The 22,305-nt window shown below is 35.0% G+C and overlaps 1 protein-coding gene across 2 annotated transcripts in view; it reads right to left on the bottom strand.

The window, feature by feature from the left end:
* The window catches only part of GMDS (GDP-mannose 4,6-dehydratase), a 273,055-nt gene that overhangs the window by 197,280 nt on the left and 53,470 nt on the right, over positions 1-22,305 (bottom strand). For both annotated transcript variants that reach the window (XM_039319712.1, XM_039319713.1), the window contains exons 5-7: positions 15,510-15,702; positions 13,889-13,993; positions 8,828-8,955 (exon numbers count right to left, since the gene is read on the bottom strand). In XM_039319712.1, coding sequence (XP_039175646.1) covers positions 8,828-8,955; positions 13,889-13,993; positions 15,510-15,702 — 426 coding nt within the window. The remainder of the gene's footprint in view (positions 1-8,827; positions 8,956-13,888; positions 13,994-15,509; positions 15,703-22,305) is intronic.

The following is a 22,305-nucleotide window of genomic DNA, read 5'->3' as shown; positions in this document are numbered from 1 at the left end:
TTCGGTGAAAATGATAAATAGGGACATTTATATAAATACTTCATTAAAATACACAGGGCTATTTGCTGCCAATCTTGCCCTATATAAATCTCACATCTTCGTCTCCCTTCATAGCATGAAGTTCTCAACACACAGATTCTAGAGGCATATCAGTCAAAATAAATTTCTGAAGACATCTGTAAATATATATTGATAAATATAAGGGTAGAAACCCATTTTTAAAGCTCTGGAGCGCCACTGATCTGCAGCTAGAAACGTAGCCATGAAATAGAGAAGGTTCACTTAACAACTGCAGTTGCTTGCTTAACAACTGAAGGAAAAAAAGGTGATAAAATTCGACAAGATTCACTTAAGAGCTGCTTTCCTTAGCAACTGAAATTCTGATCCCAATTGTGGCTGTAATTCAAGGACTACAGAGGTAACACAACGAACTATTAAAAGCAGGGATCATATCGTTGGAAAGGTGATTTAAATTTTAACATGGCCGTGCATTTAACATCATAACCTCAGGAGTTCTTTTAAAAAAACACGTCAATGAATTGTTAAAATGTTAAAAATGGACATTTTAACAGCTAAACATAACAATAGTTTTAAATTAAACTAAAACTCCTCCATCTGGTTTCCTTATAGCACTTTAAATGAATATATTTTATTTACTTAGTTATTTAAACTACTTTTATACTGTACCACTTCAATTGGGTGAATCTGAGTGACTTCTTAGGATCAGTCCGGTGCAATGGATAAGACATTAGGCTAGAAATGAGAAGAGGATGTGTTCTAGTTCACTCTAGTCCAAGCACAAAGCCAAGTGAGTGACCTTGGGTTAGTCCAGGGGTAGGCAACCTCGGCTCTTTTATGACTCATGGACTTCAACTATGCTGACTCAGGAATTCTGGGAGTTGAAGTCCATGAGTCATAAAAGAGCCGAGGTTGCCTACCCATGGACTAGTCACTTTCTCTCAGCCCTGGCAAGTAGGCGAGAACAAACTACTTCTGTCAAATCCTGCCAAGATAACTGCAGGAATTTGTCTAGGTCAGGGGTAGCGAACCTTGGCTCTTTTATGACTTGTGGACTTCAACTTCCAGAATTCATTAGTCAGCATGGCTGGTTCCCTACCCCTGGTCCAGGTAGTCCCCAAGAATCAGACACAATTGAATAGAAGAAATAAAAAGTGACTCACAAGTATACAGAACGTAAAACATCTAGTAGGATATTTAAATTTAAGTGGACATGGAATAAAGGGTTTTCAACCAATAATCCCACTGGAAGAGGGAGACATGCAGGATCTGAGTCCCTTCTGTATAACGCCAAAAGTAATTCAATGTTACATATGTTATATATGTACAGGTAAGGCCACACTTGGAATACTACATCCAGTTTTGGTCACCACGATGTAAAAAAGATGTTGAGACTCTAGAAAGAGTACAGAGAAGAGCAATAAAGATGATTAGCGGATTGGAGGCTAAAACATATAAAGAACGGTTGCTGGAATTGGGTATGTCCAGTTTAAGGAAGAGAAGGATGAGGGGGGACATGATAGCAGTATTCCAATATCTCAGGGGCTGCCACAAAGAAGAGGGAGTCAAGCTAATCTCCAAAGTGCCTGAAAACAGGACAAGAAGCAACGGATAGAAACTAATCAAGGAGAGAAGCAACCTAGAACTAAGGAGAAACTCCCTGACAGTTAGAACAATTAACCAGTGGAACAACCTGCCTCCAGAAGTGGTGTATGCTCCAACACTGGAAGTTTTTAAGAAGAGACTGGACAGCCATTTGTCCAAAATGGTATAGGGAAGTGATGGCAAACCTTTTAGAAACTGAGTGCCCCTAAACTGCCCCCCTCTTGCTCTGCCTGCCCTGCCCCCACCCCCTGCCCCTACTCCCGCCTGCCCACAGGGCCACCCACTGCCTCCACAGCCTGCAGCAGCGCCATGGTGGCCATGCCCTCCGCCCATGCCCCGCATCATCTGCATGCAATGGGGAGCAAGCGCGAAGTCTTGTCCCCGCTGTCCGGCTGCCATTCTGCTGCGCTTCTCTGTGTGGACCGTGCCCGGGGTAAGGAGGGGGCCGCAGGTGGAGACAGGGCTGGGGGGACGGCAGGTGTACCTACCAAGAGAGCTCTGAGTGCCGCCTCTGGCACGCGTGCCATAGGTTCGCCATCACTTGTATAGGGTTTCTTGCCTGAGCAGGGGTTTGGACTAGATTACCTCCAAAGTCCCTTCCAACTTTATTATTATTATTATTATTATTATTATTGATCATCGCAGTCAGCAGATGTTCAGACTGGATTTGGCATTTTGTCTACCTATCGAGTCCTTACTCAGGACCTGGGATAGGATGTTTGATGGTATTACAGATATTGTCGCAGGATGGAAGCAGTTCTTAGTAAGGCCGCCTTTTGCAATTGACTAATAGAGAATTTGTCAATGCCAATGGTGTTCAAGTGGTGCTCCAGTTGTTTTGGGATTGCACCCAAGGAGCCTATTACTATTGGTACTACCCTTGCTTGCTTTTGCCACAGTCTTTCTATTTCTATTTGTAGGTCTTTGTATTTTGTTATCTTCTCCAGTTCTTTCTCTTCTATTCTGCTATCTCCAGGCACTGCCACGTCCACTATCCAGACTTTTTTGTCTTTCTTATCGACAATTGTTAAGTCTGGGGTGTTATGTTGCAGGTGCTTGTCTGTTTGAATTCTGAAGTCCCAGAGCAGTTTAATTTTATCATTTTCTATGACTTTCTCTATTTTATGATCCCACCAGATTTGCTTACAGGCAAATGATATTTTTTGCAGATCTTCCAATGCACCATTGTTGCTACTTTGTCATGCCACTGCTTGTAGTCAGTCTGTGCGATCTTCTTGCAGCAGCTTACCAGGTGGTCCACTGTTTCTTTAGCTTCTTTGCATAGTCGGTACTTACTGTCTGTTGCTGTCTTCTCAATTTTGACTTTATATGCATTTGTCCTTAAGGCTTGGTCTTGTGCAGTTGTTGTTGTTATTGTTGTTATTACATGAGGGCTAGTTTGGTATAGTTCTTAAAGCACTGGGAGACCCTTTGTACCTGCCAGACACTCTCTCTCAGCTCTAGAAAGAAGGCAATATCAAACTACTTCCAAAACCTTAGCCGGGACTAGTCCTGGCAAGCATGAGAGTCAGCAATAACTTGAAGGCACACACCCCACACACATTCATAATTATTACATAAAAATCCATTATATTATGGATTTAATTTAATAACAATGATTTGTACTGTAAGTAGGCTGGAAAATATATCCAAAAACCTCATAGGAGAGTAAGGTGAACTATACCTTATTATTCATTTGACAATACAATTGAAAGAGTAAGAAGCAACAGCATACACTGAAAAGAAGTGACACTGAGAGCTGTTCTCCATATATTTGATAAATAGTTCCTAATATACAATATGTTAATTAAAAATACTGAGATGATTAAATGTCTATTTAAATATAGTACTTTATATTTTATTTCTGTTACTAGGAATGGAATGGAAATAATAAATTCTAGGAACAGAAAAAACAGATGATGACTAGGACAACTCTGCTTCAGACTTATCTCAGCTTACACTATCACCTCTAGACCATGAACCTAATGTTTTTTCTCCTGTCAACCTTGCCTAACTGCAATCAATCTCATTACACCTTTAGAAACAGCATGTCCTTGCTATCCATTCAAAATGTTGGCATTATTAGCAGTATTTCTTTGTTAAGAAACGTTAAAAGATGATATTGAATCATTAAGGACATTCTCACTGTACTAAGAAAATAAGTTTCAGGGGCAGAAAGAAGAATGTGTGTATATAAACATCTAATGTTTCTTTTTCTTATTGTGATATGACTAATTGATTAATAAATACTTACTATTGTATAAGTATTAACATATATCTACAGATGGCTTATTGCTACCCCAAATAAAAAGAAATTATATAACAAAGCAAGACACAAAAATTCTTGCTATATTTGATTATTTTGCTTAATCTCAAACTTACATCCAGGTTACCTGCAGTTTGGCATCATATTGAATAAAATACAGTCTATAGTGTATAACTGTTTCTACTAATATTAATTTACTTTTAATAAACATATTTACCAATCCATATTGTCCATTCAGCTGCTTATACAGACATACTGTAGCTTACTGCAGAATATGGACAACATTTTTGGATTCAAGGTTATATTCTCTCTGGGAAAATAGTTACAGCTTATATAGTTGCGGACCGGGTCAAAGCCAAGAGAAAGTAGGAATATAATTGCACCATATTTCTTCAATCTCAGTATGGTGCATATGCACTACACAAACAATTGTCAGTGATGTTAGAGGGTTACTTAACCTCAACCATGTTTCTCCTCCTCCCTTCTGCACACATAGCAATGCTCTCTGTCCTCTTATTCATCCATCCACTCAAAGTATCATACAATTTGTTTTCATCCCAGTCTATAAGCCCAGTCTAGCACAATACCAATGAAGAAGAAAAATAACAGCTCACAAAAGAAACCAACGTGTCTGCATAAAGAACTCTATGATAAACTGAAAGATAAAAAGGACAAGTATAAAAAATGGAAAGAGGGGCACATAACTAAGTCAGAATATCAGCAAATAGCCTGAGCCTGCAAATATCAGCAAATAGCCTGAGCCTGAAGTAAGGAAAGCTAAGGCTCAAAATGAACTAAGGCTTGCAACAAAAGTAAAAAAAAATAACAAAAAAGCTTATTTCAACATATATAAAAAAAGAAAAAAATAATGAAATGATTGGTCCATTAATGGGAGAAAGTGGCAAGAAGGTGACAAGCAACAGAGAAAAAGCAGAACTATTTAACTTGTTTTTTGCATCCATCTTTACACAAAGGAAAGAAATAGTCCAATCTATCAAAAACAGTACTGTAAAAACACGATAAAATAGGCAAGAAAATGGTAAATGAGTTCAAATCACCAGGACCAGATGGATTACACCCCAAGGTTCTGAAGGAACTGGCAGATGTGATCTCAGAACCTCTGAACTATATCTTTCAAAGATCCTGAAGCACCAATGAACTACCAAAAGACTGGAAAAGAGCAGATGTAGTTCCCATCTTCAAAAAAGGAAAAAGAATAGATCCAGAAAACTACAGACCTATCAGCCTGACCTCAATACTTGGGATGATTCTGGAAAAGATAATCAAGCAATGAATCAGTGAACACCTAGAAGCAAATTAAGTCATAACCAAAAGCCAACATGAGTTTGTCAAAAACAGATCATGCCAGACAAACCTTATTGCATTCTTTGACCAGGTGATAAAATTAGTGGACCAGAAGAATACTGTGGATATCATATACTTGGACTTCAATAAGGTATTTATATAAAGTAGACCACAACATATTGCTTGAAAGATAAAAAAATGTGGCTTAGACAGCATCAACACCAGATAGATTCGTAGCTGGCTGACCGGCCGTACTCAGCATGTGGTCCTCAATGGAACTGCATCTACATGGAAAGAAGTGTGCAGTCGGGGTCCAAGGGCTCTGTGTTGGGCCCAGTGCTCTTCAACATCTTCATCAATTATTTGGATGAGGGGATAGATGGGGAACTCATCAAATTTGCAGATGGCACCAAGCTGAGAGGAATAGCCAACACTCCAGAAGATAGGCTTAACATACAGAAGGATTTTGACAAGAGTTGAACACTGGGCGATATCTAACAAAATGAAATTCAATGGTGAAATTCAATGATTTCTACATTTAGGCAAGAAAGACCAAATACATAGGTGGTACCTTGTTCAATGGTAGTAACATTGAGAGGGATCTTGGAGTCCTAGTGGACAATCCCTAAAATATGAGCCAGCAGTGTGCTACAGCTGTCAAAAAAAATGAACACAGTGCTAGGCTGCATTAACAGAGGAATAGAATCAAGATCACTTAAAGTGTTAATACCACTTTACAATGCCTTGGTAAGGCCACACTTGGAATATTGCATCCAGTTTTGGTCTCCATGATGTAAAAAAGATGTTGAAACTCTAGAAAGAGTACAGAGAAGAGCAACAAAGATGATCAGAGGACTGGAGGCTAAAACATATAAAGAACGGTTGCTGGAACTGGGTATGTCTAGTTTAATGAAGAGAAGAACTAGGGGTGACATGATAGCAGTGTTCCAATATCTCAGGGGTTGCCACAAAGTAGAGGGAGTCAAGCTATTCTTCAAAGCACCTGAGGGCAGGACAAGATGCAATGGGTGGAAATTAATCAAGGAGAGAAGCAACCTAGAACGAAGCAGAAATTTCCTGATAGTTAGAACAATTAATCAATGGAACAACCTGCCTCCAGAAGTTGTGAATGCTCCAATACTGGAAGTTTTTAAGAAGAGACTGGACAGCCATTTTTCTGAAATAGTATAGGGTTTCCTGCCTGAGGAGGGGGTTGGGCTAGAAGACCTCCAAGGTCCCTTTCAACTTTACTGATCATCGCACAGTCAGCCAGATGTTCAGACTGGATTTGGCATTTTTGACTACCTATCGAGTCCCTACCAAGGACCTGGGATAGGCAGATGTGGATGTTTGATGGTATTACAGATATCGTCGCAGGATGGAAGCAGTTCCTACTAAGGCCGCCTTTTGCAACTGACATCATCATCATCATCATCATCACCACCATCATCATCACCACCACCACCATCACCACCACCACCACCATCATCATCATCATCATCATTATTTCTCCATACTCCCTTCTCCCCTTACATATCTCTGAATCAATTTCTTTCCCATTGCAATGTGAAAAAGACACATTCAGACAGACCATCAGATTTATTGGCAGATTTGTGTTCCTCTCCATCAGCCCTTTCCTTCCATGCTTAGGAGGAGAAAGGTGGTTTCTTTTTCCTCCTTTATTATATATCACCCAGCAGTGAAAGAAAATTGAACATCTGCTGAAAATCAAATTGCTTGCAGCAAGCTGTACTGTAAATACAAGGAATGCGGTGGCTGGCTTAGTTTTCCTAAATTTCTTCTCAAATATATCACAGTTCTGCAACTTCACACTCTGAAATTACATTCACTATCAAATTTTGGAGGTTTGTTTTCCATCCATTAAATTCTGAAATGGTTATTTATTTCAATTTTTTTCTTATAGATGGCAATTAGTTGCATTGCAGAAATTCAGGGTCTCATGAAATTAACAAAAACAGAAAAATTAATCTTTGGGGAAACATTCAAGATGACGCCCAGCACAGTTAAGAATTATGTCAGAACAATTTTGTGACAATTCTCAAATACCTGAAAAAACTGGAATGTGAGTTACATTACCAGTGTGTAATCCATGTGAAAATACCAGCAGAATATATTTTTATCTGGTGGCCAGCACATTTGGAAACTAGCTGCTAAATAAAATGCATCCTTATTTTCATTTAAAATTTCCACTGGCATTACTCTATCAAAACAAATTATTATGTTGAAAAGAACGTCTATACATTCTATATTATAAGAAAATTTAGGCTGCAAAGAGTGTTGTTAGGAGAACTGAAGAAGCTTATCAAATCTCAATATATTTCTGTGCAATAGTTTATTGTATAATTTCCTAGACTTAATAATATACGTTGAAATTACCCATTTGCCAGTAATTCAGTTAATTTTAAATGTTCCACTTTAAATTAATACAGAATAATGGATAAAACTTACTTGCAAGGCTTATGCCTGTTCCAAGTACAATATCTAAAACTTAAAATATAATATTTTAACAGAAATATTGTTCCATAGTTTTCTATCAACTTGAGATTAAGCATGCTAGTTCTGTCCCAATCAAGTGACATAAATAAGATCATTTCAAACATAGTTTTGAAACACAATGTTCAGTGTCATTTTTTTTAAGAAATCATGGTTAGCTTATTTTATGGCTAATATCTAATCACTTATACACGTAGAATCATATAGACAGATGCCACATTTGTAAAGATAATTAGAAGGGCAAGCAGGGAAAGATTTAAAAAATCTGTTCTGAGCAGATCTTCTATACAAGTTGAATTAATAGTAACAGTTATTATTATTAATTATATATTTAAAATATGTTGTACATCTCTAAGAGATACTTCTTACAGCCAGATTATTTTGGTTGACATGACTAGATATGAAAATACAAATTATCTGGTAACAAACTATGCTTTCCTAATTGTCTTAATGACAGCCTTTGCAATTAGATCTCTATAAATATATTGTGGACCATACTGTATATGTTATTCATCTTCTGATCATACACCTATATGGTTATTGAAGAAATATAGAACTTCAAAAATTTTCATAATCATATGAAAATAGATCAGAAAAAAGAAACTATTCAACACAGGTGACTTTTTAAAGAAAACATAAACTCTACAGTATTTATATAGGCCATGTTAACAATTTTTCTTGAATGGTTTTAACATGAAGAAATATTAAACATTAACAATATTACAACCACATCAGAATCAGAATTAGAATGTTTTCTGAGATTAACATTAGCCTTGTTTCTCTCATTACTATAAGAAAATTCCACAATATAGACAGGATCTCAAAAAAGTTCACTGCACTTCAATCTTCTGATCTCAAAGAAACAATATATTGTTGAGGCAGAAGAGGTCTTTTAGTTTTTACTCCTTCCCACAGGAATTTAGTAAGGAATGTGAACCTGAAAACTTCTTTATATGTTCAGGTTATGCATATAGTAGCATCCTATGTCTTCTTCAGGCAGCCAGGGAGAAAAGCTAGATTTAGAAGCAGATGCCTTCAGGCCATACTTTTACTTTTAAGTTATTGCAATAAGCCCCACAACGGCCTTGTTTTAAAGTAGGCCTTTTAGCAATCACATACCTCAACATAGTCCTTGGCATGACCCCAGTCTCTCTTGGCATCTAAATTTCCCAAACTGAAGCATTCCAATTGTCCCAGATGAATCTTAGCAACCGAACGACTTATCTTTCGAGTTACAAAATTGGCTCCTAAAATAAAGACAAAAGATGAAATAAGGAAATTAAAAATTATCCGATATATATCCTATAACTAATCCAAAAAATACAGATTATGACAATCTTTTCATACTGCTCTCCTTGTTTCAATCACTTCAGTTTGATCATGCTTTATCACACGACTGCCAGTACATCAATCACATGAGCTCTGCTTCCTCAGTAAATATCTTTCTTTCAAAGCAGCCAAAGATGGAAGCTTTGGTGTTCAGAATAATTTATTTGAGGCAAAAAATTATTTCAAGCATTAAGTTTCCAGAAACACAATATAAAATAAGGCAACAGTCAAATGATTGAAAAATCTTATCAGTGCATAAATGTGCATATGTCAAAGAAGGCACAGCAATCATCCTGACTTCTTGTAATTATTTGAAGCAGAATTACCCCAAAGTAAAGTTCTATCCTATTGATGATGCCATTTAAAGGTAAAGAACTTAGATTAACAAGGTTAGAAAAGTTAGTTATTTTGCATACAGATTTGCTAAGTTATTTATATAAAGTAGACTTGTACATAAAAATAGGCTCTATTTATAGGAAATGACTTTAGAATACAGATAGACCTTGCTTAGCCTTGGGTAGCAACCGTTCAAAATTGCGACAATGCTGAAAAAATAACTTTGCAACCAAGGTGTGCATTTACAACCTTCAGTGTTTCTCAATTATGTGTTCATCATTACAGTCAATTGATATATACTGTCCTGTGTCTGACCAATTCTACCCCCCCCATGGAAAGATTGCCTAAACAAGCAATTTCTTTAGGCAATCTCTTCTGTGCCTGATTTGTTTTTCTCCCTCTTGCAGAGTAGAGAGATTGGATAGGAAAGAATTACAAGAGAGTAAGCAGGCACATCATGGGGAATATACTGGCTGATTGTTTAGTGTTCTTGTGGTTGACATAAATTGCAGTGATCTTTAGAAACTCGGATCTACTTGGATGAATTACAACTTTCATTTTGCAATCATTACTTCTTCAGGGAAAATTGAAAATGTTAGGAAGAGGAGTTCATACCTACTATTCCCACATACTACTGATGAATTACACAACATATATATCTGAATCCAAAGCAACTAACTAATTATGGGCATAAGTGAACTTTATCTTGAAATAACTAATGTAAAAAAATAAACAAAAACATTAGTAATACATTTGCCACCTTAATAAAATTGTTGCAGTCTTGAACCAGATGTTGAATAGATCCAGTTCTTGGGCTTTAAGATTTGATTGACTGATTGTTTATATGCCATCAAGTTATTTTCAACTCCTAATGACAAAATAGATAGATTTTTTTTTCCCCATGACAACCTATCCTTAAAGTAGTCTTTCAGGTCTTCCGACAGTGCAGTCATTGCTACCATTACCATAACTGTGTCCCTTGTCCTCTTCTTTTCCTTCAATCCCTCCCTACTCAAAGTAGGATAAGAAGTAAGAATATCTAATTAAAAGTTTTGTGCAATTGTATCACTTGGTAAAAATATTTGACCTCCTGGTAGATGAGTCCAAACAACACCCCTTAAAAAGCAATAAGTCATTTTTCAAAGTGAGTCTTTGATCTTGATTATTTTTTATGCTCCCTATACTAAGGTTTATAATAATATAGTTAGTTATACAGAGTAAGATACATGAAGCCTGTAACTACAATCTCAGATGTTAGTATTCGTACTTCTTGCTTTAAATAACATAACATTAACAATTATTTAAATAGGTTTCATTTATTAAATCTAATAAATGTTACAGTACATTTAAGAAAAATATTTCCCTCTCATAAAAAAACTGAAAACGTTTGTTTGAAGCTTTAACAACACTTTACTAAACTAACAACCAATTCTGCATAGAGTAATGGAAAAGATTAAATGCTTTCCAGGAAACTACCTTCCTTTTCTACTTTAGGACACTTGAAAAGCTGCTTTATGAGCCTTTTAAAATGTTTAATATATGAGAGCTAGCTCTAAATGTAAAAAAAAAAAAAAAAAGTAAAAGGAGGCAGTGAAATGCAATTTACTGAAAGACGTTCAAGATTTTTCAAGGGAGCATTAAAAAAATAGGAAAAATGTTCATGCCTATTTATTACATTAAAAAACAGAAACAAGTTCAAACTGATCCTTTTATATACTCTAGGACAATTTCAGTGATAGAGGATTCTCTTAAATATTACCAGAGGGATCATTTAGGTTTTTTACGGAGTTCTGATAATGTTTTATGTTCCTGGCAGACCTGGAAATGATGCAGGATCGGCAGAAGAGAGAAGAAAAAAAGTCCACTTGCATGATAATAAATTTAACTCCCAATGGATTTCAACATTTTAATTTTAATTTATATATGTTCAATAAAGCATAATTATGTATTATTTCTCATTCATGGAATATAAATATACATTTTCCAAACTTTAACTATCATGTTTAAAATAATATTAGAATATAGAAAAGCTGATATTTTCCACTTGATTCTAACTTTTGGAAAAAAGTTAATATAAGTAGAAACAATCAATTTTATTTAAAGAATTGGCATCTAGTTATTATTTATATACATTTTATTAGTACAATTAAATTATAAAGTGAGGAAAGTAATTTTATTTCTAGAAGAAATTTAAAGTGACATATAATTCATGAAAAAAGCTAGCAATAACATTTCTATCATAAAGTATTTAAGATGTTCTAAATGCTTATCTTTGTCTCTGACTGATGTACAATAACTTCAAGTGATATAAAAAGCAAGTCAGAATGAAAAACTATGCAAGACTTATAGATCTCTGAACTGATCAATGTGCTGAGGATTTCCTTTCTTTTTCTGTTGCATACATAACTTAGTTCGATACAATGGCCAATATTGGTAGTGCAGAGATGGCCTTGAAAGAGATATTCAGAAACTTACATAAGCAAAGAGAGTTGAACCTTTCTGTAAGTCCTGGAAAGGAAGGTACTGTTAAGAAGAGATTTACAGTATTTGTCAGTTATTGACAACTAAGGAAATCTGGTGGCGCAATGGTTAAGTGGAATTACAGGCAAATTCTGTCCACAGCCTGGAGTTCAATCCTGATGGGGCTCAAGGTTGACTCTGCCTTCCATCCTTCCGAGGTTGGTAAAATGAGGACTCAGATTGTTGGGGGTACTATGCAAATAATGCTGACACTGTAAACCACCCAATATGTGCTGCAAAGTGCTATGGGGCATATATAAATCTAAATGCTATTGCTATTAACCCAAATCATTCAGGTCATGGATTGCAATCTATTATTTCAGCCCAATGTGGATTGGAAGATTTTTTTTTTTTCTTTATTTCCTTTCCAGTCTAGGGCTGAGAGTGAAAGACTGGTCTGTCATATAGTTATTTCAGCATTGTTTGCAGAATTTAAAAAATAGATTTTTCACATTAGCTCTCTAAGCACAAAGCTATTTTTTTAGATTCTTTTAATACTCTAAAAAGCAGATACATAGATTTTTCAAAGTGAGTTCATGTTCACAAGAAAAAGTGACATATATATGTGTACAACTATAATTATTTGTGATTATGCACAGTATACATAACTGTATATATATGTGCAGCATATGTGTGCTTGCACATACACATAATATCTGGCTACAATATCTACTGGAAATAGTCTCAGAATTAGACAGAATGTCAAAGATTTATAGATCAAAAGCAGCATTGAATACAGATTTCTTTTTTCTTTTCCCAAATCATACCACTCTTTAAAGAGGCAATCTGACCGTAAACTTCTTTCATAGGAAATCCAACTTATTTTCAATTTTAAAAATATCAGAAACCACAAAAACTGGGATCTTTCTTTTTTAATATCTTACAGTCATACTAATTTCTGTATCAAAAAAGACTTCTTTGAAAGTTATAACTCATCGACAAGTAGAATTATTCCTTTCTTCCTTTTAAAAAGATTGTGTCTGGCTTTCCAGGGATAACTGGGGACATTTTAGAAACCCTGAAAGTGTGTTTTTGATAACAGTGGGGTTTGTTATTTAAAGTAAAAATAAATGAACAGCGATGGTATTTTGATATAACTCTATGAATAAAGTGGGAAGAATTTGGCATGGAAAAGCAACTTCACTTCATTTTATTTTAACCATTTTAAATGCCCACTCCCAAAATATTGGTTTCTCTCATTTATCTCTTTTCTTGTTTATCCTCAAATAAATGTTTAAGTTGGAAAACTTTTATTTATGCCCTCTTTATTCAATATGAATGTTAATCTAAACCCTGATTATTTTTTTGTATGAACAGATGAACTCTGAACAAAACAGCACAAGCATTTTGTAACATTAAAAATATACAACTAAGATAATGAATCTCTATAGGATAGGCCAGAGGTGGTTTCATGATAGACATGAATTTTATCATAGGAATTTTTTAGAATTGAAATCGAAGTCTCAAAATTCTGTTCTCTCAATAGTGCTTATATCTTACACAATTTTACAGATGGTAATTTTGTTTTATTGTGCTAACTATGAAAGATATCCCATAAAGTCTGAACTAATTGCCATTGAACTGTTATATACCATTTTAACCTTAAGGTTACATATAAATGAGCCGAGGTGGCGCAGCAGTTAGAGTGCAGTACTGCAGGCCACTTTAGCTGACTGTGTTCAGCAGGTCAGCGGTTCAAATCTCACCGGCTCAAGGTTGACTCAGCCTTCCATCCTTTCGGAGTAGGTAAAATGAGGACCCAGATTGTTGGGGGCAATGTAAATAAATACATTGCTTACTGGTGTACACCGCTTAGAGAGTGCTTGCACTTAAAGCGGTATATAAGTCTCATAAATAAATAAATAAATAAAAGCTTTGATTATAAAGAGTGTTGAATCTATCAAAAACAATTAGTTAAACAGAAATGTATTTCTCTTCAGACATTAGATATTAGATATTATAATAGTAATGAAAATGTTTAGACGTGCTCCTTACCTCTCCTGGGACTCTCATGGTTGAAAAGAATACCATTCACAGCAAAGAGATTATAGGCCTCTCTGAAATTTACCACAATCCAATATGCATAGAGTTTGGCTGCCCCTGAAACAATAATTCTAATTATTTACTGAAATATTTTACAAAACTTAATATATTCACTCATACATCCACACCAAAAAGAAAAAGCCAATAAAAATCATTTCTAAATAATTCATTAGAACACTGGTTTCAGACATGTTTTCAATTTCTGTTAATATAAACGGATGTGGAACAAAATAGCCGCCACACTCACTGAAAGTGCTACGAGACTTTTCTCATCATGTCCTATCATAAGTATAACCGATATTCAAGCATTAAACAAGAATTCTTAATTCTTAATCACACTATAGAATCTCTACTTAAAACAATGTTGCATTTCAAACCAATTTCAGTTGGTTTGAAATTCCAGTTTGTTTTAATGCTATAATACTTAAAGTCTCCTTTAATTCATCATAGAGTACATGATAGCCATAAAATAAAATTCATTCAAATAATCACTTGAATATCATATAGTTTAGTGGTTAAGGTGCTGGCCTAGGAACCAGAAGGCTGTGAGTTCTTAGGCCTGAAAGCCAGCTGGGTGATTTTGGGCTGGTCACATTCTCTCAGCCCAGATACTTCACAGGGTTTTTTTTGTGGGGAAAATAAGAGGAGGAAGGAAGGAGTATTAGGTAAGTTCTCACCCTTGAATTATTTATAAAAGAAAAATAAAGGCAGAGATATAAATAAATAAAAACAGAATTAAAAACAGAAAAATAATGTCAGCTCATTTCTAGCAATGAATGATACCAGAAATCATGTAATAAGTACAGTCTGTGTAAATAAATAAAAAAATTAAGTACCCATACAATGGCAAATGCTGTTTATCAATAAACAATAAATAAATCTTTCCACAATTAAAATAATAGTAAGCAGACAAAATAAATGTTTTTCTGTAATTCAAATAAAGACAAGAAGATAAGATTAAGATAATGGATTAAAAATGAAATACATGACTGCACAAAACAGAACTTTTGGGGGAAAAAAACCTTTGTTTTGGCATCCTATACAAAAGCCTTTAATTTGGCAGCATCTGGACAATGTTACCTGGCTCAGAAGCTCGGATAGGAAACCTCCAGTCAAAAGATAAATCAGGAGGACACACTAGTACAGAGGTCCCCAACATTTTGGGCACCAGGGACCATTGCCATGGAGAAAGGTTTTTCCACGAACCAGAGGGGGTGTGGTTTTGAATATTGCCGGCATCCTGCAAGTTTTGCTTGTTTGTGCGACCCGCTTGCTGGCATGCTGGGGACTGGTGCCAGTCCACGGACCAGGGGTTGGGAACCCCTGCCCTAGTATACCACTTTCATACTACTGTACAAAAGCTACACAGATACATTCATGACATTAATGGAAATTAAATTCAACCTGAAGAAGACTTTAACTTTCCAAAGTCCTTCAAAACAAATAGGCTAAACTTTTAAATTACTGCACCAATAAATGACACGTCTAATATGGATTCCAATCTCAAAAACTGTGATGTTGCATCCACTTATAAGAGGTTCTTTTGAATCTGTCAAGAAATTAATACACCCACCATATGGAGATCTGGGATAAAATGGAGTAGTTTCCTTTTGAGGTATTTCTTGCACTTTTCCATAAAGTTCACTTGTTGAGGCTTGATAGAATTTTACAGAGTTTATGAGACCACATGTCTTGATAGCATCTAGTAATCGTAAAGTGCCAATTCCATCAACATCTGCTGTATATTCTGCTAAATCAAACGATATCTGAGGAGATAAAAAAAGAAAAAAATGCAAAATGAAAAGCAATGCTATCCACAAAGTAGAATTTAAGGCTCAGCCAACTGGAAGGTATATCTTGTGGCATATAGATATGTAGTCATCTTAAACATGAGACTTTTATATCAGGTAATACTGTCATTCTAATACAGTCAAATTGTAAAACTCTTTCTTTCATGGATTCCAGTTCTTCTTCTTCTGATAATATAGTGTAAATGTCAGGCACAAACAATCAGGATCACACATAAGTTCCAGTTCAGATTTATTGCTCAAGCCTATACACAAGAATTATGGTAAATACTAAATTGGTGTAAGACAAGAGTTAATGGAATTCAAGGGAGGGGGTGGATTTAGAGTGTTTGTAGACATGTAATGATTCTAGGCTAAGTTCTCTCTTAATTCTGCCCCCAGCTCTGCCTGCTCTTCTACAGCTGTGATTAATACTCTTTCTATTAAAAAATTTCTTAGGTGAGAAATAGAAAAGTAAAGTATAATAAAATTATATGTTTTACAAGGGAGGGCCATGTGACACTGACATGCAACTGATACTGATTTTGCCTCTTTCCTTCTGGACTTAAATGTTGGTTGGATTCTCTAGGAACAAAAATATTTTTCATCAATAAAACCTTACAAACTAAGGGCTTAAACTATAAACTAAATAGGCAAGGCAGTAGGATACTGGAAGAAATTAACTATGAAGCTCCCAATTTCCCTCCCATTACAGTCCCTAGATCAGGGGTAGGCAACCTCGGCTCTTTTATGACTCGTGGACATCAACTCCCAGAATTCCTCACCCAGCATGGCTCAGCATGGAAACCTCTCCATTTCTCTTCAGCATGGCTGGCTCAGGAATTCTGGGAGTTGAAGTCAGGATCTGGCCTTCTAAAGAGCAGTCGGGGTTGATCTCTTCTAGGACTGACCGGTTTGAACGCCTTGCAGTCCAAGGGACTCGCAGGAGTCTTCTCCAGCACCATAGTTCAAAGGCCTCAATTCTTGGCGCTCAGCCTTTCTTATGGTCCAACTTTCACAGCCATACATTGCAACTGGGAAAACCATGGCCTGGACTATATGCACTTTTGTTGGCAGGGTGATGTCTCTGCTTTTTAGTATGCTGTCTAGATTTGCCCAGGAGCAAACGTCTTTTAATTTCTTGGCTGCAGTCGCCATCTGAGGCGATCTTTGAGCCCAGAAAAATAAAATCTGTCACTACCTCCATTTCTTTCCCATCTATTTGCCAGGAATTGAGAGGACCGGATGCCATGATTTTGGTTTTCTTAATGAATCTATATTTCAATGTTTAACAGTAATCATTTCAGAAATAATATGAAAAATACCCAGGGTGATATTTTCTAGAAGATAAGCTCTATAATGATTATAAACCTTGACTGCAATATATTCCTGAATTCAACATAATCCTAAATATTTTATTGAGAGATAAAGATCACTGAAAATTATATTAACGTAATTAGGTTTATAGTAACACATTCCTTATTTTATTGTCACCATTAATTAATTTGGTCAGCATTATAAAGGGGATTTTATTAAAAATATTTTAGAATCATAACAATAATTTTAACATTAGGAAAAGTCAAGTTTTTGTACAATGCATACTTTACAAATATATTTATAAAACATATTTATTTGAGTTTCATTATCTCACCATCTCTACATTGCTGCAGCTAGGACAGATAAAATTTGAAATGTAGCAGTGCTGATGATTAGTGACACTATAGTGCTCTAAAAGTTTTCATACATAGTGAAACCCAGCTGTGCTAAATGCTTTAAATGCTTTTTACAAAAGGCAGGGTGCCTTGCAGAACCACTAAAAAAAACTTCCACAGGGGAGCTGTAAAAGCATAGCCAATTAATTCTGCCTTATAGATATCATGGGAATCAATGGCGGTGAATAAAATGTGAACAGATAAATGTGACCATTTTAACAATTTATAATTAATTTTGTGTGTAGAGTAATGTGCAGCTCTATGTGCTGAAATATATTAATATATGAAAAGACTAGCAATACCTTTAAGTAGATATGGTTGGTAAAAACAAACATTCCCGTCAATACCTTTTTCCTTATTAGGATCAACCAAAAAACCAAGAAAATGTTCAGGTTTTTGAATTCTCCAAAACTTATTCTTTTCACTGTAGTTATGAATTTTTTATTTACAAAGGGAGGGTGAAGGGAAATAAAACAGTAAGGAAAGTTAACATAACTAGAACTACCAACTAATAAATACTATTTCAGAATTATAGCTGAGATACCAGTAGACTACCAGATGGATAAGCAAAACAAATGAAATTGAATACGATATTTATAGTTTGAAACATATTTATAGTTTGAATTCCTTGGATTTTTTTAAATGTCTGAGGTTCCTCTCTCTGAAAGTGTCATAATACACATCCTTTATAGCCACTTTTACCCCATATATCTATTGTTGAATGGCATGAAGGTACTATTCCATATGTGCAGCACATATTAAAACAACAAGCTTTATACATAAAACTTTTTTTATATAAAGAAGGAAACCTAAGTAAGTGCCCATAGAAATTAAATTCTCTAGTTTCCTGAATCCTAGAATTCTAACCCCCCCATACACACGCTCTATTTATTAACCTTTGGGAAAGTAAATCCCAAATATGAATATCCATATCTCATTCTCAGCATCTCCTACAAATATTCTGATCAGGAATAGTGCACTTGAACAGAAGCTAAGCATCAATTTAAAAGAATGCAAAACTGAGTAAATGAGGAGTTAGAGTATCATTTAAGAAAAGTCTAAATGAGATTATTTTTTAATCTTGCTTTGTGTCCAGAAACCCAAGACATTTCTTCTTCCAATTTTCCCCATAATAGTCCTATGAAATAAATTAGGCTCAATGTGAGTGATTTGCTAAAAGTCATCCATCAAGCTTCTATGGCTGAGTATAGCACTGAACTTGAGTCTCACCTGCCCTAGGCAAAACAGTTTTTTAAAATCATTTTCTTTTCATATTGGGCATTCAACCATGACACAGAAAACCAACACAGCTGGTTTAATAATGGCAACAGAGTATTCCTCAAATTTAGCTGATAATTTGATAGCTACTTTTTGGTCACTTAGGGAGACATAATTGTGTCTCATACCCCTATTCTTTAGATTGGAAGCGTGGCTAATAATTGATGTTTTCAGCAATTTACAAATGAATCACTAAGATGGAAAGCAGACCTGGTCCTGGAAATGTGGGAGAGATAAACAATCTGTTAAGGGAGGAGTTTCATAAAAGATTACTTAGTCCTGATAAAGAAGAAAGTGCGAAAAAGAAATTCAAAAGGATCTGCCTCAGTTTTGCTTGGTATAAGATGTAGTAGAAAGATATTCTATCAGGCTTTCAATAATTTGTTCTGATAACCACAGTGATAAAGAACTTCTGAAATCTTTTTTGTTCCTATTACTGTTCAATGTTTGCAGTTATCTCCAAAAGCTTATCAACTTTCAATTCTCAAATTTCAGGTCATAGGCTATGAAATAGCTAGCAGTTCAAGTAAAGGGTCATATGTGTGCATATGACACATTCATGAAATCACCCGGACTCAAAGTTGATTATGTTGAGATTGTATTTTTAAAAATTCTGAGGGGCAGAGTTTCTCATCTAATGTCTTTATTTGACTATACATATCACAGTTTAATAAGCAATAAGAACCATCAGCTATTATAATAGGGATTAATATTATCAACTACCGTGATTGTAGATGCATAATGATATATGAGTAAAAATGCCAGCTATTTAAACTCATTTTTTAAAATACTGTAATTCTAAATAAAAATAAAACAAAATCCTTTACTGAGTTTTCTTTACTAATTTAATACTATAAGAAACATCATTCTTTTCAGATGGTCAACTAAGTAAAGTAAGTAAAGAATACTGGCAATGGAATAAAATCTATTAAAATATTATAATATAAGTAAGATTTAAACAGATTGTGATTACTTCAAGGTAACTAAGAGGAATCTGGATTTCTGTTAATCAAGGAACACTATTTTTTTCAGCTGCCTTTTCAAAATAAGATTGCCAGGATATTGTACATTGTATTGTTATAAAAATGTTGCAATCTGTATACAAATGCCAAATAGAAATTTCATTTTAAATTGTTTAAAACAGATATATTAAGATAAACCCCCAACTAATTTTTAAAAATACACTTTGGAAAAGCAAGCAGAAAAATATTCAACAGCTCATCCCTTCCTCAAGAAAAACTTATCAAGCATGAAAAAAAAAGCCTTAAGGTTGAAGAAATTCTTCCAGCCAATAGAATTATGTAAAATTTACATGGACTAAAGAAAAGACTAGCAAATTAGCACATCTTCATTGGAAAGGAAATGTGAATACAAGAACCTGTAAAGAACTCTAAAGTGAGATGGGAATACCAAAATGAGCCAGGTGGCAAATTAGTTTAAATCTGCTTTTTTATATAAAAGTTATGACTTGAAAAAAGACAGATAAGATGCCTTCCAACAACTTGGTACTTACAGTCACCACTGAAAAAGAAACCAAATGAAATGAAACACAGGCGGAAATGAAGAACAACAAAATTTTGGCTATTCTGAAATCAGCTGCAATATCAGGGAATTTTTTTTTTTAAAAAAAATGTCAAGATCAGGCACTTAAAATTCTATCTTATACTACACAGTTTCTTTAAGGTCCAAATACTACAGGAAATAAGTGCTTATCTGTGAAAGCCAGAAAAATAACAAAGGTAAAGGGGGCATTTTCTATTCTTTTGCTGTTCTGCCCCCAACTGTGAAGTGTTTGGCGCTTCCTCTTAGTCCCAGCCATTTCACCGTGCATTTGGCTTTAATCAGGTGGAGGGCAGGAACTCAACATCCTGCAGCCTTGCTCTGATTAGGAGGAGTCAAATTCTACAAATTGGCATATTCTTCCTTTGCTCTTGCTTATTTGATGAATCATTTGTTTTAAAGAATTTCAAAGGAACACTCGAAAAGTAGCAGACTAAGATTGTTACTATTTTCAAGTCTATTTATAATATCCCTAAGAAAAGAAGGTAGATTATTTTCATTTCAATAAACTAATGCTTCAACATTCTCTTACATTAATGCCACAGAGCAATTATCATGTTGAAAAACCTGCTGACTACTAAAACCACCAATCTATAAAATGTCATAGACTAAATCTTTTTAAAAAGCAGCATAAAGTAATAAATTTAAAAGTGCTTTATTGATATAAAGTCTAATAACTTCAATGGAGTACACAGAAGTGCTATGAATTATTTTTGGAGGGATGATTTATACAAAAGACACATAAATCTTTGAAACAGAATATATGGCTTGATGTGGTTCACATGTATTGTATAATACTACAGAAGGTGTAAAAATAATTCAAGAATTAACTGAATCTTGAATAATAAAGCTGGAAAACGAATGGAGACACTGGATATACCAATAGATATAATTTATTATACATTATTTGTTCTAGCATCCACTTAAGTACTGAAATGATACTTTCACGCCTTCCTTCCTTCCTTCCTTCCTTCCTTCCTTCCTTCCTTCCTTCCTTCCTCCCTCCCTCTCTCCCTCCTTCCTTGCCTTTCTTTCCTCTGAAAGTTCCAGCAAATTTCCAGTAAAGTTCCTCAGTAAACCTTATGGATAAATTGGCTAGAAATATTTCTTCCATATCGTTAAAGAATACTGGGAAAAATGCACAATAAAATTGATAGAAAGCCCAGCACCTGTAATTTCTTTCCCCAAATTCAAATCAAGAACATCGCTCTTCAAATGAAGCAGCCCCATAATGGTTTGTATCCAATGGTGTTCAAATGTGATTGAATTTAGAAGATACCCTGGACTAGATTTAAGGCAGAGGTTTAGCTTCATTACATATAGACTGCAAAGTCTAACTGTTATTGGATAAGCCCAATAACAACTTACAAAATAATCATCATTCTTCCTATGTGACGAGAGGTATAGAAACAGAGTACTTCATCTCATAGGAATAGTACTTCGTTATTATCCTCATCTAACCTCTCCTCTTTTGTGGAATCTACTCCATAAAATGATTGATGGCAGAGAGGAAAGATAGTTTAGGCAGAGACAAGTCACTTCAGTTTCCACAATATGCATTCTCATGTTTAGTGGGAACTGCAACAGAGCATACTTAATGATACACATTTATATTTTACCTTATAATACTAAAGAACCAATACTAGACAGACTGACTATAACAGAGTTTAATGTACTGTATATCTCCAAATGAATATGTTTTCTTCATTAATCATCTACTTAGTAGGGCTGTGCAGCTTTTAAAATGATTTGAGAATACCTCAGATTTTATGTGAATTGCTACTAATTCAAACAGCCATGTTCTTTTTCAGGCTTTTTCTTTTTCTTTTTGCATGCAGACTGAATAATATTTTCACTGCTTTTCAGTCTCATGCAGAAGCCTGAAGGAAAAAAATGACATGCTACTTTAATAAGAAAGAGCTACTGAGGTATTTCCTAAAGACACACAATTGTAATACTTGTCATCTGTGTTAAGTAATTTGTTGCAATATAAAGGGACAAGAAAAATGGCAAAACTGTTTGGAGATAAACT

The sequence above is a fragment of the Crotalus tigris genome, unplaced genomic scaffold, assembly GCF_016545835.1.
Source record: "Crotalus tigris isolate CLP2741 ecotype Arizona unplaced genomic scaffold, ASM1654583v1 scf7180000023608.1681014, whole genome shotgun sequence".
NCBI classification, from domain to species: Eukaryota; Metazoa; Chordata; class Lepidosauria; order Squamata; family Viperidae; genus Crotalus; species Crotalus tigris.
The sequence above is the reverse complement of the archived record's forward strand: the minus strand, read 5'-3'. Positions and strand labels throughout refer to the sequence as shown.